This window comes from Schistocerca cancellata, chromosome 5 (assembly GCF_023864275.1).
Source record: "Schistocerca cancellata isolate TAMUIC-IGC-003103 chromosome 5, iqSchCanc2.1, whole genome shotgun sequence".
In the NCBI taxonomy this organism is placed as follows: Eukaryota; Metazoa; Arthropoda; class Insecta; order Orthoptera; family Acrididae; genus Schistocerca; species Schistocerca cancellata.
In genome coordinates this window covers 252,705,851-252,723,359 of record NC_064630.1, presented here as the reverse complement: position 1 = coordinate 252,723,359, position 17,509 = coordinate 252,705,851, and the positions used below count along the sequence as shown (strand labels likewise).

General features: G+C 39.0%; 1 protein-coding gene across 1 annotated transcript in view; it reads left to right on the top strand.

Moving 5' to 3' along the window:
• Nucleotides 1–17,509, top strand: part of LOC126188062 (uncharacterized) — a 90,012-nt gene that overhangs the window by 32,402 nt on the left and 40,101 nt on the right. The window contains exon 2 of the mRNA XM_049929505.1: nt 12,737–12,924. Coding sequence (XP_049785462.1) covers nt 12,737–12,924 — 188 coding nt within the window. The remainder of the gene's footprint in view (nt 1–12,736; nt 12,925–17,509) is intronic.

Here is a 17,509-nt window from a genome sequence, read left to right as displayed (position 1 = left end):
TTATTCTACCAATAAAATCTGATACGTTCTTTACCCACAACTGAGCATGCAAGATGTAATCAAAATTTTTATTTTCCTTAAAGAATCTTTATTTATTCATCAAAATCAACTTTGTCGCCTTAAAAGTAATCACCTTCAGATATAATACACTTGTGGCAGCACTCTGATAGTGATTTGGTGATTTTCTAGAGCTTATTCCAGTTGTTGTCAGTTATTGATATGCTAAGGTGTCTAGGGTGGTCATCATCTTCATCTTCTCGAACGTCTTTGAAACTTTACATCACTCGTAAACTCTTGTCTTACTTGTAGTAGATTCATGAAAAGCCACTGTTAACATTTCAAATGCAGTATTGTACTTTATTCCATTTTTTCAAGCAAAATTTAATGCTCAATCTTTGAGCCATCTTTTTCAGAAGTAAAAATTTGCCTTGCAATCAGAAACACTTGTAACCTTTTCTAATGTTAACAGGAAACTTAAATTTCAAACCAGCTGAAAATGCAAACATACATCCAGAACATGTTCACCAACAAGATAAAAAAAATTAAAATTGGATGTATAAAGCCCACAACATTCAAAAAGTCTCATTACATTCTGATCGCACATCATATCATGTTCCTACCGAGCGTTACACCCAAGTATTTGTATGAGTTCACACATTCCAACTGTGATTCAGTAATATTATCTTCACAGGAAACTCATCTTCACTCTTGCTGACCCCACAGACACCTTTTCAATGATTTTATGAGAAAATTATAGTGGCTGCCGTCGTCACCTGGTAGAAATTCCACAGTCAATCACCAACTGTTCCACAATATGTATAGCAATACAAGAATCAAGGTTTTTGGAAGACCATCATTCAACTCCAATGTGTAAGACAAAAATAATGAACATCTGGAAACGTTTGCACACTGTTTTTGTTGTTTTTATTGTAGTAGTAGTAGTAGTTGTTGTTGTTCTGGTCTTCAGTACAGAGACTGGTTTGATGCAGCTCTCCATGCTACTCTATCCTGTGTGAGCTTCTTCATCTCTGAGTAACTACTGCAACCTACATCCTTCTGAATCTGTTTAGTGTATTCATGCCTCGGTCTCCCTCCACGATGTTTACCCTCCGTGCTTTCCTCCAATACTAAATTGATGATCTCTTGATGCCTCAGAATGTGTCCTACCAACCAATCCTTTCTTCTAGTCAAGTCGTGCCACAAATTCCTCTCCTCCCCAATTCTGTTCAGTACCTCCTCATTAGTTGCGTGATCTACCCATCTAATCTTCAGCATTCTTCTATAGCACCACGCTTCGAAAGCTTCTATTCTCTTCTTATCTAAACTATTTATCATCTGTTTCACTTCCATACAAGGCTACACCGCATACAAATACTTTCAGGAAAGACTTGCTGACACTTAAATCTATACTCCATGTTAACAAATTTCTCTTCTTCAGAAAAGCTTTCCTTGCCTCCTTGACATAGCCAGTCTACATTTTATATCCTCTCAGTTTTGACCATCATCAGTTATTTTGCTCCCCAAACAGCGAAACTCATCTGCTGCATTAAGTGTTTCATTTCCTAATCTAATTCCCTCAGAATCACCTGATTTAATTCGACTACATTCCATTATCCTCATTTTGCCTTTGTTGATGTTCATCTTATACCCTCCTTTCAAAACACTGACCATTCTGTTTGGCTGCTCTTCCAGGTCCTTTGCTGTCTTACTGATTTACAGTGTGATCGGCAAACCTCAAAGTTTGTATTTATTCTCCATGAATTTTAATTCCTGCTCCAGATGTTTCTTTTGTTTCCTTTACTGCATGCTCAATATACAGATCGAATAACATCGGAGATAGGCTGCAACCCTGTCTCAGTCCCTTCTCAACCAGTGCTTCCCATTCGTGCCTCTCGACTCTTATAAGTGCCATATGGTTTCTGTACAAATTTTAAATAGGCTTTTGCTTCCTGTATTTTTACCCCTGCCCCCTTCAGAATTTGAAAGAGTATTCCAGTCAACATTGTCAAAAGCTTTCTGTAAGTCTACAAATGCTAGAAACGTAGGTTTTCCTTTCCTTAATCTATCTTCTCAGATAAGTCAGAGGGTAAGTATTGCCTCACGCACTCCAATGTTTCTACAGAATCCAAACTAATCTTCCCTGAGGTCGGCTTCTGCCAGTTTTTCCATTCATTTGTAAAGAATTTGTGTTAGTATTTTGCAACCATGACTTATTAAACTGATAGTTCACTAATTTTCACACCTGTCATCACTTGCTTTCTTTGGAATTCTTCGAAGTCTGAGGGTATTTCACCTGTCTCATACATCTTGCTCACCAGATGGTATAGTTTTGTCAGGGCTGGCTTTCCCAAGGCTATCAATAGTTCTAATGGAATGTTGTCTACTCCCTGGGCGTTGTTTCAGCTTAGGTCTTTCAGTGCTCTGTCAAACCTTCACACAGTATCATATCTCCCATATCATCTTCATCTACGTCCTCTTCCATTTTCATAATGTTGCCATTTAGTACATCGCCCTTGTATAGACCCTCTGTATACTCCCACCTTTCTGCGTTCCCTCTTTGCTTAGAACTAGTTTTCCATCTGAGCTCTTGGGATTCATTGGACCATGCAATGCTCTTTCACTCTGCCAACATCCACTGCTGGTGGTCACATATGCATTTCAGTCGTAGTTGCTGATTTTTTTATTTTAACATTGGCACATGTGTGTATCACCGGCTGTGGAGATCCATCATTAGGAGTATTTGGTGCACTGTGTGTTTACACACACTTATGCTCTGTGCAACATTAAAGTCTGATGTTCCACCACAATTTGCCACTTGTTAGTTTTTAGCAGTCTGCCCAGCCTACGATGTCCAGCATTTGCAATGAGGGGTGGCCACCCAACCCCATTACATTTGGAGGTGGTTTAATCTTGGTTTCACCACAAGTTGAAGACACTCACCACAGCACTCCTTGAACACCCAGCAAGTTGTACAGTTTCTGGAATGCACTTGCCAAGCCTCTGCCCCATCACAATCTGTCCACGGTCAGACTCAGATTGCATGCCTTCCACATTCTCACTGATACTACATGCACTGGGTGTGTGTCTGACAAGCAGTTATTCCTTGCCAGGTGACACTGCTATTGCCTGGATGTGTTTGTATCTGTAGTAGGTTGGTGGTCATAATGTTCTTTCTGATCATTGTAATAGTAGTCCTATCACACTGCCGTGGGGTACTCCTGACAATACCCTCATCTCTTATGGAGACTCGCCATCGAGGATCACATACTGGGTGCTATTACTTAAGAAATCTTCAAATCACTCACCTTTCTGGGAACATATTACTTACACTTTTACCTTTGCTAACATTGTGCAGTGGGATCCCATGTCAAGCACATTTGAAAATCTAGTTTTATGGAATCTGTCTGTCGCCCTCCATCCATGGTCTGTAGGATATCATGCGACAAAATGGTAAGCTGAGTTTTGTGCAGGATATGCTTTCTAAATCCATGCTGATTTGCGGACAGAAGCTTTTCTATCCCAATGAACTTTATTACATTTGAATTCAGAATGTGCCCAAGAATTTTGCAGTGACCGATGTTAAGGGTATTGGTATGTAATTATGTGGGCTGGTTCTTTTACTCTTTCTTGCACATCAGCAGTCAACTATACTTTTTTCTAATCACTTGGGACTTCGTGCTGCGCAAGAGATTCACGATAAATGCACACTAAACAAGGAGCCACTGCCACAGAGTATTCTCAGTGAAACCAAATTGGGAAAGGGGGAGTCTGTCTGGACTTCGCGACTTATTTGTTTTCAATCCCCCACCTCCCAACAGTAAGGATTACTCTATAGTGTGATAACAAACACATTATGACTCCCAATTTTATCACTGTGCATTTTGTTCAATCATCCAAGAGTATCCACATTTTAAACTCCTTTACATAGACAGGTCCAAAAATAATAAATGAGTCTGCTGTACATGCATACATAACTGGAATCATTAACAATGTTATGGACCCAAATAGTGCTGTATTTACACTACAGCTATCCATAGGGCACGACACAACATAATGACTTTCTCTCAATAGAATTTAATTATATGCTGTGTCCCCTCAGCAGCAGACAAGAGCTATATGTAACATCCATTGACCTTTGCTATACATTAACAACCATGTGCCCATCTCAGTACTGGGATATCCACCATTTTTCTTTGGACACAAAGTCACATTGGCATTTCACTTAATGAGCTGACTAACAAGCTAGCCAAAGAAGTAAGGGAGACGGAAACATTTGAACTGGATACTCCAAAATGCTTACTTAAGGACTCCCATTGAGTGCCACATCTGGAAGAAATGGGATGACAAGTAGCAAGACTCGCCATAGAGAGTCCATTAAGATATGGACCACAAAACACACCACTAAAGTATGGAAGGCTTCTCTACAGAAAGGAAGATGTTACCTTGTGCTGTCTCAGAATTGGACATACCACAACACTCGTGAATTTCTAGTATGATTCAAAGCACCCTCATGGTGCATCTGTGGAGAAGCATTAATTTTGGTTCTCCACCTCCTCGAAGACTGTACAGCTATCCAAGATCTGCGATGTCAAATGGACTTAGGATGCCAACTGTCAGAAATTCTAGCAGATGATGTAACAACTATATGCTGTGTGATACATTTCCTATGAAGGAATGGATATTGCAAGGTTTAAACACACCACCATTGTATATTGGCTTATGGGACAGAGGTGGGAGGAAGGGTCTCCCATTGCTGATTTAACTGTTACATGCCACTAAATCTGTTTGTCACACATGAACCTGTCATGGACAACAAAATATCTCTTGTTTGTGTCTCTTAACCTAAAATACTAACTATATATTAATTAAGTAGCCATTAACTATATATTAATTAAGTAGCCATTTCAACTTTTATGTAATGATCTTAGTTTCCATATTTTGTCGATTGAACCTGTAGTAAGCTAGTTGCCCATTCATGTATGTAGTACAAAAACATATGATAGTTTTATTACTATTAAACAAAGAGAGGGGCAAAAGCAAAGGCTTTGTACCTATATCTTTGGATGCCAAAGGAGGATTGATGGTTTAATTACTACAAAATTGAGACCTACTAAATTTTATCCTAAACATCATCATTATACACTTCAATGACAGAGCTGTTTTCTTTGGAATCTATTTCAGTAAGAACAGTACTAGTCATAATGAGAATTCATTCTATTTAGTATGTAATTTATAAGTAATTAAAGGTATTGCTGAAATTAAAACCCAAAAGTAATTACAGGCTAATCACTATATTACCTAAGGTATCAAAAACTTTGGAACACAATGTTTCTTGTGCATTGATAGAGTGTAGCATCCATCAGGATATCAATTGGTCATTGTAAAAACACTGTGGCACGAAAACAGCATTAACCAGTGACTAACAATAACTGTCACTTCCGTGCTAACGAATTCCAGTTGCATCCAAGTGCCAGTGACTGAAATGTCATTTCAGTCTGCTCATGCAACAGACATTTGTACAGTATTGAGATTGGCACTTCATATGGGTTTCACTTTGAACGTAAGAAGTTACAGTTGGTCCTTCTATCACATCACTTCCTCTCATACTCTTCAGTGGTATCCTGTTACTGTATCAAAAAACAGTGGGAAACCTCACCATGCAAGATAGATTTTTCTGTGGAGGGCATAGTGAATCATTAGTCCTTCCAGATGTTGACTATGATGCTGTAATTATGCACAAATTGAAAAAAAGAAAAAATCAGATTATTCAACCTTGCCATGGATGATTGTGTAAAGTATGCATCTAACATTTGGTTGATTGATCATGCTATTCATCTCTGTGCTTAGTTTGGGTGGGTGCAAATAAATATATGATATCGCTTTAATACATTGGTTGTCACTGGCCTCTTCACTTTTTCCTGAATATGGAAGTTAATAGGAATATAAAAAAAGGGAGGAAGGTTTATCTGTTTAGCAAGAGTAATAGAAGGCAGATTTCAGACTACCTAACAGATCAAAACGATAATTTTTGTTTCGACACTGACAATGTTGAGTGTTTATGGAAAAAGTTCAAGGCAATCGTAAAATGCGTTTTAGACAGGTACGTGCCAAGTAAAACTGTGAGGGACGGGAAAAACCCACCGTGGTACAACAACAAAGTTAGGAAACTACTGCGAAAGCAAAGAGAGCTTCACTCCAAGTTTAAACGCAGCCAAAACCTCTCAGACAAAAAGAAGCTAAACGATGTGAAAGTTAGCGTAAGGAGGGCTATGCGTGAAGCGTTCAGTGAATTCGAAAGTAAAATACTAGGTACCGACTTGGCAGAAAATCCTAGGAAGTTCTGGTCTTACGTTAAATCAGTAAGTGGCTCGAAACATCATGTCCAGACACTCCGGGATGATGATGGCATTGAAACAGAGGATGACAAGTGTAAAGCTGAAATACTAAACACCTTTTTCAAAGCTGTTTCACAGAGGAAGACCGCACTGCAGTTCCTTCTCTAAATCCTCGCACCAACGAAAAAATGGCAGACATCGAAATAAGTGTCCAAGGAATAGAAAAGCAACTGGAATCACTCAACAGAGGAAAGTCCACTGGACCTGACGGGATACCAATTCGATTCTACACAGAGTACGCGAAAGAACTTGCCCCCCTTCTAACAGCCGTGTACCGCAAGTCTCTAGAGGAACAGAAGGTTCCAAATGATTGGAAAAGAGCACAGGTAGTCCCAGTCGTCAAGAAGGGTCGTCGAGCAGATGCGCAAAACTATAGACCTATAATCATCTTGTGGTGCAGTTCTTCGTGTTGTCTCCGTGCTTGCTAAGAAATGGGATGAGAAGTTCCGCCTTATGCAATACACCTTATTTCTTTTTTTTCACCCATACATGCTTCAGCACTTTTTGTGCTATCATCAGTGGGTTCTATTTATTTTTAACTGTAAATTTGTTGTTAACATATTAATATTTTCATCGTTTACAACATTATGTAAAAGTTGCATTTATAACTTAATTGGCGAAAAGTAACATACCTTACATTATATTATTGTCCTCTTGTTTTGGTAGCTGTTATGCTACACAATCTACAACATGTCATCTGCAAACAGCAAAACGTAATTTATTTTCTATTTTTTATGTACTTAAAATAAATTACGTTTTGCTGTTTGCAGATGACATGTTGTATATTGTGTAGCATAACAGCTACCAAAACAAGAGGACAATAATATAATGTAAGGTATGTTACTTTTCGCCAATTAAGTTATAAATGCAACTTTTACATAATGTTGTAAACGATGAAAATATTAATATGTTAACAACAAATTTACAGTTAAAAATAAATAGAACCCACTGATGATAGCACAAAAAGTGCTGAAACATGTATGGGTGAAACAAAAGAAATAAGGTGTATTGCATAAGGCGGAACTTCTCATCCCATATAGACCTATATCTCTGACGTCGATCTGTTGTAGAATTTTAGAACATGTGTTTTGCTCGAGTATCATGTCGTTTTTGGAAACTCAGAATCTACTATGTAGGAATCAACATGGATTCCGGAAACAGCGATCGTGTGAAACCCAACTCGCTTTATTTGTTCATGAGACCCAGAAAATATTAGATACAGGCTCCCAGGTAGATGCTATTTTTCTTGACTTCCGGAAGGCGTTCGATACAGTTCCGCACTGTCGCCTGATAAACAAAGTAAGAGCCTACGGAATATCAGACCAGCTGTGTGGCTGGATTGAAGAGTTTTTAGCAAACAGAACACAGCATGTTGTTATCAACGGAGAGATGTCTACAGACATTAAAGTAACCTCTGGCGTGCCACAGGGGAGTGTTATGGGACCATTGCTTTTCACAATATATATAAATGACCTAGTAGATAGTGTCGGAAGTTCCATGCGGCTTTTCGCGGATGATGCTGTAGTATACAGAGAAGTTGCAGCATTAGAAAATTGTAGCGAAATGCAGGAAGATCTGCAGCGGATAGGCACTTGGTGCAGGGAGTGGCAACTGACCCTTAACTTTGACAAATGTAATGTATTGCGAATACATAGAAAGAAGGATCCTTTATTGTATGATTATATGATAGCGGAACAAACACTGGTAGCAGTTACTTCTGTAAAATATCTGGGAGTATGCGTGCAGAACGATTTGAAGTGGAATGATCATATAAAATTAATTGTTGGTAAGGCGGGTACCAGGTTGAGATTCATTGGGAGAGTCCTTAGAAAATGTGGTCCATCAACAAAGGAGGTGGCTTACAAAACACTCGTTCGACCTATACTTGAGTATTGCTCATCAGTGTGGGATCCGTACCAGATCGGGTTGACGGAGGAGATAGAGAAGATCCAAAGAAGAGCAGCGCGTTTCGTCACAGGGTTATTTGGTAACCGTGATAGCATTACGGAGATGTTTAACAAACTCAAGTGGCAGACTCTGCAAGAGAGGCGCTCTGCATCGCGGTGTAGCTTGCTCGCCAGGTTTCGAGAGGGTGCGTTTCTGGATGAGGTATCGAATATATTGCTTCCCCCTACTTATACCTCCCGAGGAGATCACGAATGTAAAATTAGAGAGATTAGAGCGCGCACAGAGGCTTTCAGGCAGTCGTTCTTCCCGCGAACCATACGCGACTGGAACAGGAAAGGGAGGTAATGACAGTGGCACGTAAAGTGCCCTCCGCCAAACACCGTTGGGTGGCTTGCGGAGTATAAATGTAGATGTAGATGTAGATGTAGATCAGACAAATGTAACAAAAAATGTTATATGCCCAGCATCTACGTTGCACTGTTGTATTTGACAATGAATGGCACCTATGCAATATTCTCTATACTTGGCAAATATTCTGTGTAGTTGTGAGTGTGTTATGTCAGAGCTAAGTGAATTTGAACCTGAGGAAATTGTTGGTGCACATATGGTAGGTGCTTCCATAACAAAGATAGCCAACGTCATTTGATGTTTCAAGAAGCACCATATCAAAGATTTACACCGCATACTGTGAAAGTGGAAAAACACAAACCACTAAGTCACATTGCAGATGAAAGCATATGTTGAGTGGTTGTGAAGAATGTCACTGAAGAGGATTGTGATGAAAAATAAGAGGATGACAACTGCAAAAGTCACTGCAGAACTGAATGTCACACTTATGAAGCATGTCGGCACCAAAACAACATGAAGGGAGCTTCATAAATGGGGAATTGCCACGTGAGCTGGAAGCCTAAAACCACCTATCAATGATGCAGATCCCCATAACAGGAAAACATACTGCCATAGCCATGAAACCTGGACTGTGGCGCAATGGTAGAATGTCATTTGGTCAGATAAGTCTTGTTTCACACTGTTGCCACATGTTGGCCACAATTATGTCTCAAGAGGGAAGTGTGGGGCTGGTTCAGTGATGATTTAGCCTGCCATATTGTGGTGTTCCATAGGCTCCGTGGTTAATCTGCAAAGTTACATTACTGCCAAGGATTGTGCAGCCATTTTGGCTGATCAGGTCCATCCTGTGGTACAAGGTTTTCTTCCCATTGGTGATCCTGTGTGTGTCTTTGTTCACACAGCTCAAATCATCCAGGGTTGCTTTTGTGTGAATGAGTATGAATTTTTGCATCACTCCTGGCCATCACAGTCATCAGGTCTCAATATTATTGAGCCTTTGTGATCTACTTTGGAGAGAAGGTTGCTTGATCGCTATCCATGTCCATCACCATTACCTGAAGTTGCCACTATTTTGCAGGAGGAATGGCATAAGATTCCCTTGAAAACCATGCAGACTACATGTTTATTCATTCCAAGACAACTGGAAGCTGTTTTGAATACTGTCGGATTTCCTGGGGTTTCCTACCTACTCCATGTTAGACATGGTAATGTGTTGTGTTTTTGGTGTTTCCATGTTTTCATCCAGCCCCTGTACTTACACATAATTCTGAACTTCTGTCATCTCTTATCTCCATTTCCCTTACAACATCTGTGGAACCAGTTGCCCTACAATCTGTACATAGCCCAACATGCAGCTGCAGGGTCATTAAAACTTTTCCTTATTATTGGCATAGCATCTCTTGGTAGGTTCCATCTGCCATTTTCCTGTCCAACAATAAACCAGGAAGTCTTATCCACAATTAATATCTCCTTTTAATTTCCTTTCCTCTTTTTTTTCTTCAATTCTTATTGCTTTCTCTTGTACATCTCTTCTGTTAGGTTTCTACTGTTCTTTCCCATTCTTCCCCAGACTGCATAATTAATCATTTTAGATTCTGTTGGTGGCCCAGGCATTCCCTCACTCTCTCTTATCCAGTGACGTCTTGCATTTGATGCCATTCCTTCCCTTTTTTCCCCACACAAAATGCCAGTGATCTCACCATTCCCCACATTCCCATTGTTCTCGCTAATGCCCACTGCATATTCCAGTAATGTGCCTTCTCCTCCCTCACCCTGCCTCCATTCCACTTCAGCTTCCATGCTCTGCTGCTTCTGTCACATGTACAAAGACGAATGATACATGAAAAGAACCATAAACTCACAGTGTTTGCATTGTGTCCTCCAGTTGGTGTTAAGAGTGCAGTACCTTGATGGAGTGGCAACAAAGTAAGAAAAGATTTCTTATGTGTTGGAATACGCATGATATTTTGTAAACCAAGCATTGCATATTGATATCAACAATTTAGGTTCACAGGTTGTCTCTGTAAACAGAAAAGTACCAAGTGTTCCAGATGCAGATGTGGAGAAGATGAAGGAATGTTTCATATGCAGTCCAAAAATAAAAATAAAAGTAAATGGTCGACACAAACCACAAAATTGGAATGCTGCAAAAAACTGTGTGGTAGGTAATGTGACAGTGCTTACATTTGAAACTATACTGCTGCTTCTGCAGCAAAGAAAACCAGGAGATTATGGCCGATGTCTTCAGTTTAGCATCACAATGCAGGAAGCACTTGAGGATGAACATTTCGCTTCCAGTCTGAGTTTCAGTAATGAAGCAATCTTTAATTAGTATGGAAATGTGAATCACCATAATGTGAGAGTGTGGAGCATTGAATATTGTCAATACATTGTGGCACATGAATGGGATTTGCCAAAGGTTAATATTTTCTGTGCTACATTACAGATGAAGCTGTGTGTACCATTTTTCTTCTGTGAGAAGACTGTGACAGATATCTCTTACCCTGGTATGCTGTATTTGTGGTTGTTCATACAACTGACTTCTGATTCTGATAATTTCATCTTCCAACAAGATGGGACACCACCATTGTTGTAGCATTGATGTCCATCAGTACCTAAATGATGAACTTCTACATCACTGGTTTGGGTGTAATGGTGAAGATGATGCGACTCTGTTGACTTGCCCCCCCCCCCCCCCCCCCCCCTCGGTTGCCTGTCTGACCTAATGCAGCACGACGTTTTTCCTTTGGTGGTACATTAATGAATGTTTATGTATCCCACTGTCAAGAATGCTGGAACAGCTCAGAAAGCACTTCAACACTGCTGTTGACTGTTGACAGGTTGTTGCTACGTAAGGTATGGTACGGACCTGACTACCACTTGGATGTATGTTATGAGACAAGAGAGTCATTCATAGGACATTTGTAGAGTGCAAGATGCAAACTTGACAAGTATTTGTACATGTAACGCTTTGGAAAATATAGTGCTCTGAAAATGAATGAATCATTTATAGTAGCCCTGTATATTAAACCTCTGTGCCTTCAGCCTTGGTAAGATTTTTCTAGATATTTCTTAGCTCAACTTGTCTGTCCACTACCTCTTCATTTCCACTACCTCTTCATTTCGAACTTGTTCTGGTTGCTTCATTGTTTCCTGCTATTGTCAGACCGAGCGAGGTGGCGCAGTGGTTAGCACACTGGACTCGCATTCGGGAGGACGACGGTTCAATCCCGCGTCCGGCCATCCTGATTTAGGTTTTCCGTGATTTCCCTAAATCGCTCCAGGCAAATGCCGTGATGGTTCCTTCGAAAGGGCACGGCCGACTTCCTTCCCCGTCCTTCCCTAATCCGATGAGACCGATGACCTCGCTGTCTGGTCTCCTCCCCCGCAACAAACCAACCAACCAACCAACCAACCTGCTATTGTCATTTTATGTTCACGCATTTCTCTACATAGAACGTCCATTTTCAGAAACTGAAGCTTGTTTTATTTGCCTCAGACAACTAGTGTAGTTTGATATCTTATGTAGCTGAATTTATCTTACCTTATCTTATTGATACTTAAAATGGTCTTTCTTCATTGCCTTTACCATATAGTTTCCTTGTTATTCACACAAATTTCGTGCACAGCTTATTTCCTCCAATTATTCCTTACTTTCCACCATAGAACCAAACCTGTGAATTTTGGCAGTACCATCTTATCCTCTACCAGTGTTATTTCAATTCTGAACTTTTAGAATCATGTTACTTATATGTTCACTGTTAGAAATAATAAAATTCTCCAATTGTGTTTAAAATATGAGGTGGTTTTTGTGTTTATATATTTAAATCATATCTTATTCACAAGGGATATTTGTTAAAAGTAACATAATGTTGCACATAGGTGACTCCTTCACAGTATTTCTGAGCCACATTCTAGAATAACTACATGTCAATTTAGCATAGGTACAATCAGTGTAAATAGAACTTAAGTGTGATAACAGTCATGTAACCAGACTGATTAATACTCCAGTATGTATCAGTCCATATGTAGTAGAGAATTTGGTTGCTGATATTTTTTAAAAAGAGTTGGAACTTTGTGGGCAGGTATTCTCATTGGATGCACAGCTACATGGTGAAGATCTGTGTTTATCTGGAACATCAGAGATGGCCCTTGCTGGCTACCTGGCAAATGCAGTATTTGAAGAGTCTGCATTACCTGAGAAGCTTGCAGCGGTGAGCAGGTGCTATAGAGCTGAAACATCAAGCATTGCAGAAGAAAGGGGAATTTATAGGTAATTTATTTACATTCTCCACGTGTGGAATATGTACTCATTCTGTTTGAAATTGTCATGTTTGTCTGTAGTGGAAGAACACTATGATTTGACTCTAGTTGTTACTCCATACAACATGACTTCTGACTATTTAAAATAATTCACCCATCATTATGATAATGTGATGAGTCCACTTCCATGTTTAATATTGGAGTAGACAGCTAATGTATGGTATTATGACATTTTAATTGTCAAACTATTGCCTAAACGTTTAGTTACTCCTTATTACATCATCCGCATTTAAAAATAAATTGCATTGACTACTCCAGTTGTGTGGAATGTTCTGATATGTAATGATATTATTTTAGTGACAGAACTCTTTAAGTTGCATTGCGAGATAAGCCAGAAGTCATGTTTTATGCTAGCAAATATACTAGTCTGTAGCTATTCATGTCTACAATGCTGTGCATTCTTGTTACCACTGTAAAAAACTGGAGACACACTGTTCCACCACAGTGTCAGCAGAAGATTAACTTCACCAGCAGAACAGCAAGTACACATCTAGAACAACGTACTACCACAGATGTCATTTAAACAAATTGAGGTGAAACATGTCTGAAAAACTTAATTTCATTTATTTCAGCTGATGAAATGTTCCTGGGCCTCCATCCAAATGGCTATGTTGAAATTTCATGATGTTACAGTGAGTGTCACTTCGCCAGATGATGCTGAGAGTGACACTCATTGAAATGTTGCAAGGATTTTCAGCAGAGCCACAAGGATGACCAAGATGATTTCAGCAGCAGTGTACATGCCGGGAAAGCCTATATTCACATATCATTTATACCATGCCACATGGACATGCCATAAAATCAGTAATATATACAATGTAGGAAAAAATATATAGCTACTCACCATAAAGAGGACACATCAAATTGCAGACAGGCGTAATTAAAAGACACTTGCACAAAGCTTTTGGCCACAGCCTTCATCAGCAAAAGAGAAACACACACTATTCATACACGCAACCAAGCACACATCATACATACATGTGGGTTATGTGTGTTTGTATGTATTTATGTATGTATGTATGTATGTATGATGTGTGCTTGCTTATATGTATGAATAGTGTGTATTTCTCTTTTGCTGATGACGCTTGTGGCCGAAAGCTTTCTGCAAGTGTCTTTTAATTATGCCTGTCTGCGACTTAATGTGTCCTCTTTACAGTAAGTAGCAATCTATCTTTTCCTACATTTTTTATATACCTACCTGGAGTTTACATTGTTTAATATAATGTTTAATAATGCTGTGACTAAATAAGGTGTCTGAAAGTATTTGTCTGTTAATTGCATTTGTTTGTATACTCCAAGGGTTATAGTGATAAAAAAACTTTAAAAAATCAGTTTTATTTAGTATATGATGAATTTGCAATCAGATGATTACAGAATGTTATACAAATAACCTAAGTGCATTTACTTACATGGGAAATGTTGAGTGTTGAATGAATGGGAAGAAAAGCTTATAGTGGGTTACGTGTAATTTAGTCATCTTTGCTGCTGACAGATTGATGTGGACAAGTACTTTGAAGTTGGTCAATAGTCTCTCTCTCTCCTCCCTCCCCCTCTCCCCCCCTTTCGCTCCATCAAGTATTCAGCACTGTCGTGAATCTGAATGAATAGCCATTTCATATTTATTGGTCAGTGACATTCTGTAATAAACTACATAGTGGGATTGATTTGTCTTGTCTTGGTATGAATCCTCACCGATGAAACTGGACCACAGTACTTGGCAGTTAACAAGCAGAGGCTACCAGGAGTGGGAGTGACTTTTTGAAACCCTCTATATAGTAAATAGGTTAGGATCCCAGGTATTACAACCTGCAACTATTCCCTCTGGTGGGTCTTTGTTTGCGATTAGCCAATGGAAGGAAAAAAAACTAGAATTTTAGGGCAGGGATGCTCCATCTCTTTTTGGCCTGAGATGTACTACATGCAATTTAGTTCATTTAGAGATCACAAAACAACACTGTAGCCAAAATATACTGTTTTAATTACACAAAATATGTAAACAGTAATTTTCTCTCCATAAAAAGTTGTAAATCTACTACTCAGTTTTCGAGATATTACACATGTGAAAAGAAAATTAAAATGTACACCATGATAAATGTCAAAAAAAGTTTAATGAGGTACTTACTTGGCTTTGCATATCATTGACAAGTTTATTATAATCTGAGCCAACCTTACTCGGACCGGAAGATGAGGATCAATCAGTTTATTTGTACACTTAGATTTCATTCTGTTTGGCATTGAAAATGCTGCTTCACATGGATAAAACTGATCCAGAAAATGATAAAACATATGATGCCACTTTTACAGTGTTAGGATAATATGGTCTGAAAATGGTAACATTTTGACCATAACCAGTTACCATTGCCAATAAATATTTTATTATGGTCAAGGCAGTTTTTAATTCAGTTTTAAAATGTTCTCAAAAATTAATATTAAGATAGTTTTCTTTACTCTCACAAATTTCCAAAAGTTATGATCATTATATTCTGATGTCAAGGGAAATGCCATTTTGAATTTGAATTATTTCCTCTTCAAATTCAGTCCCACTACAAGAGAAAAGAGTACTCATTTCACTTGAAATATCTTCCACATCCAGTTTTTGGAAAGGCCGAGTTATGAAAGCTAGAACAGGTTATGTTGCCTTGAAATCTGAAAATTGAGTTTTAGACTCAATCTTCGGTGCTATCAGGTGGGGCATATACTTCTTTGTAGCTTCTTGGTCTAATGACATGTTGTCATGTCCTGACACAGGACAGAGGGAAATTAGGGGTTTGTGGTCAGTCTGCAGTTTCCAAGGAGTGAGGAACAAATGCAGAAAGACAAATTTCCCGTGAAGGCAGGTTGATGACTTGGATCAGTGCCTGTCACAGGGCATCTATGAGAGATGCGAATTTTGGGACTTGACAGGATGCTTGCAGCAGAAGACTCATGGAATTCAGGGATCTGATTAACAATATTTATTTGTGATCAGACTAAATACTTCCTACGCTGAAGACTAATTCTAAACACGAGGAAAAATAAAGGTGGCAACTGTTTACTAACAGAAGTCAGTGTCTGTAGCCACAGGGGCAGATGCTAACAGAAGTAGCAAACACTAGCAGCACACTAAGTACAAACTTGAGAGCAGCACTTCGAGTGAGGAAAACAGACATGTCAGAACTTATCGAAGCTGACCATGAGCGACCTGGAGATGCTGCCACAGTGTTCTGACTGAGGACTCCCTGTGAATACAAAAACATGGGTTTTTAAATAATCATGGCAGTGCACCATTTCTCCCTTCTGTAGTTGACCCGACAAACCTCCAGCACTTAATAAGATTTGGCTAATCATTCAGCACCTCCAGGGTGCCTCTCGCCAACCACATTTAGATTTGTCCCCTATTCCTACTCGGTAGTTATGGATGATTGTGGATTTTACATTAACAAACTCCAAGTTTGGTATCAACAGTGTTCAGCTGAAAGCTAAACATCACTAACACTCCTATTATGGTCAGCAACAACAGTGTTACACATCACTTGGCCCTGCCATCCGTCCTTCTGTGGGTGTGGTGTGATGTAGTGTCACTCTAACCTGTGTAAACCCACTGACATTGAAGTTCTCAAGAGCAAGTGTTAAGATTGCTGCCTCTGCTAAGATGTGCCTTTTCGTGTCCGTCTTCTACAGCGAAGCCTTACAGCAGTGTCTAGCAGTTACCAGTTAATTTTCTGAAGTGAAACTTCTCCTCTGGAACAGCTGCCCAGAGCGTCTGCAATTTGCACAACTCTAGTGTTACTATTTATCTCTGGTAACCTAAATGCTACCACTTTTGCCTGCTCTCTGCATTGTGTCTCTGATTTCCTACCTTGGAGTACCCGTGTCGGCTCCAAGTAGCTATAAACGTAACAACGTAAAAGTCATTATGTCATCAGTATATGACATCTCACCCCACAGGAAAAATTTGTTGACAATTATGTGGCGACAAATTTGTAATCTGGCTTCTATTGTAGACAAAACTTATTAGCTCTAGGAACAACATTATAGCCATTCTTGGTTAATGACTAAAGTTCTCTTCACGATTTGCACTTTGTAAAGCTCGTATTTCACTTCACTTTTGCACACATGTGAATATCAGCATAAAACACAATTTCATTTTTAACTGCACTTATACACAAATAGATACATAAATGTAGAAGCATCATCATAAAACATTGGTTCATTTTTCATGAAGACATACATTACATAGGATATAAATTTAAATCATTGGGTAATTAACTTTTCGCCCTTTTTTACATTACAGATACAAATACACAACAATATAAAATATTTTTCTCTCACTTTTGTTTGTACATTATATATACACAGCTATATTTATTTATTTGTTTATTTTTCTTCACATCACTTATACATAAACATATCAATACAGCAAATTACGTATCATCATTACAATAATAAATCTGAAAGAAAACACACAGTCTTACAAAATTCTTGTTTACATTTCATTTATGTGATTCACAACAGTAACTTCTTATGTACTAAGGGGAGTTTCGCAGTGACCTGCA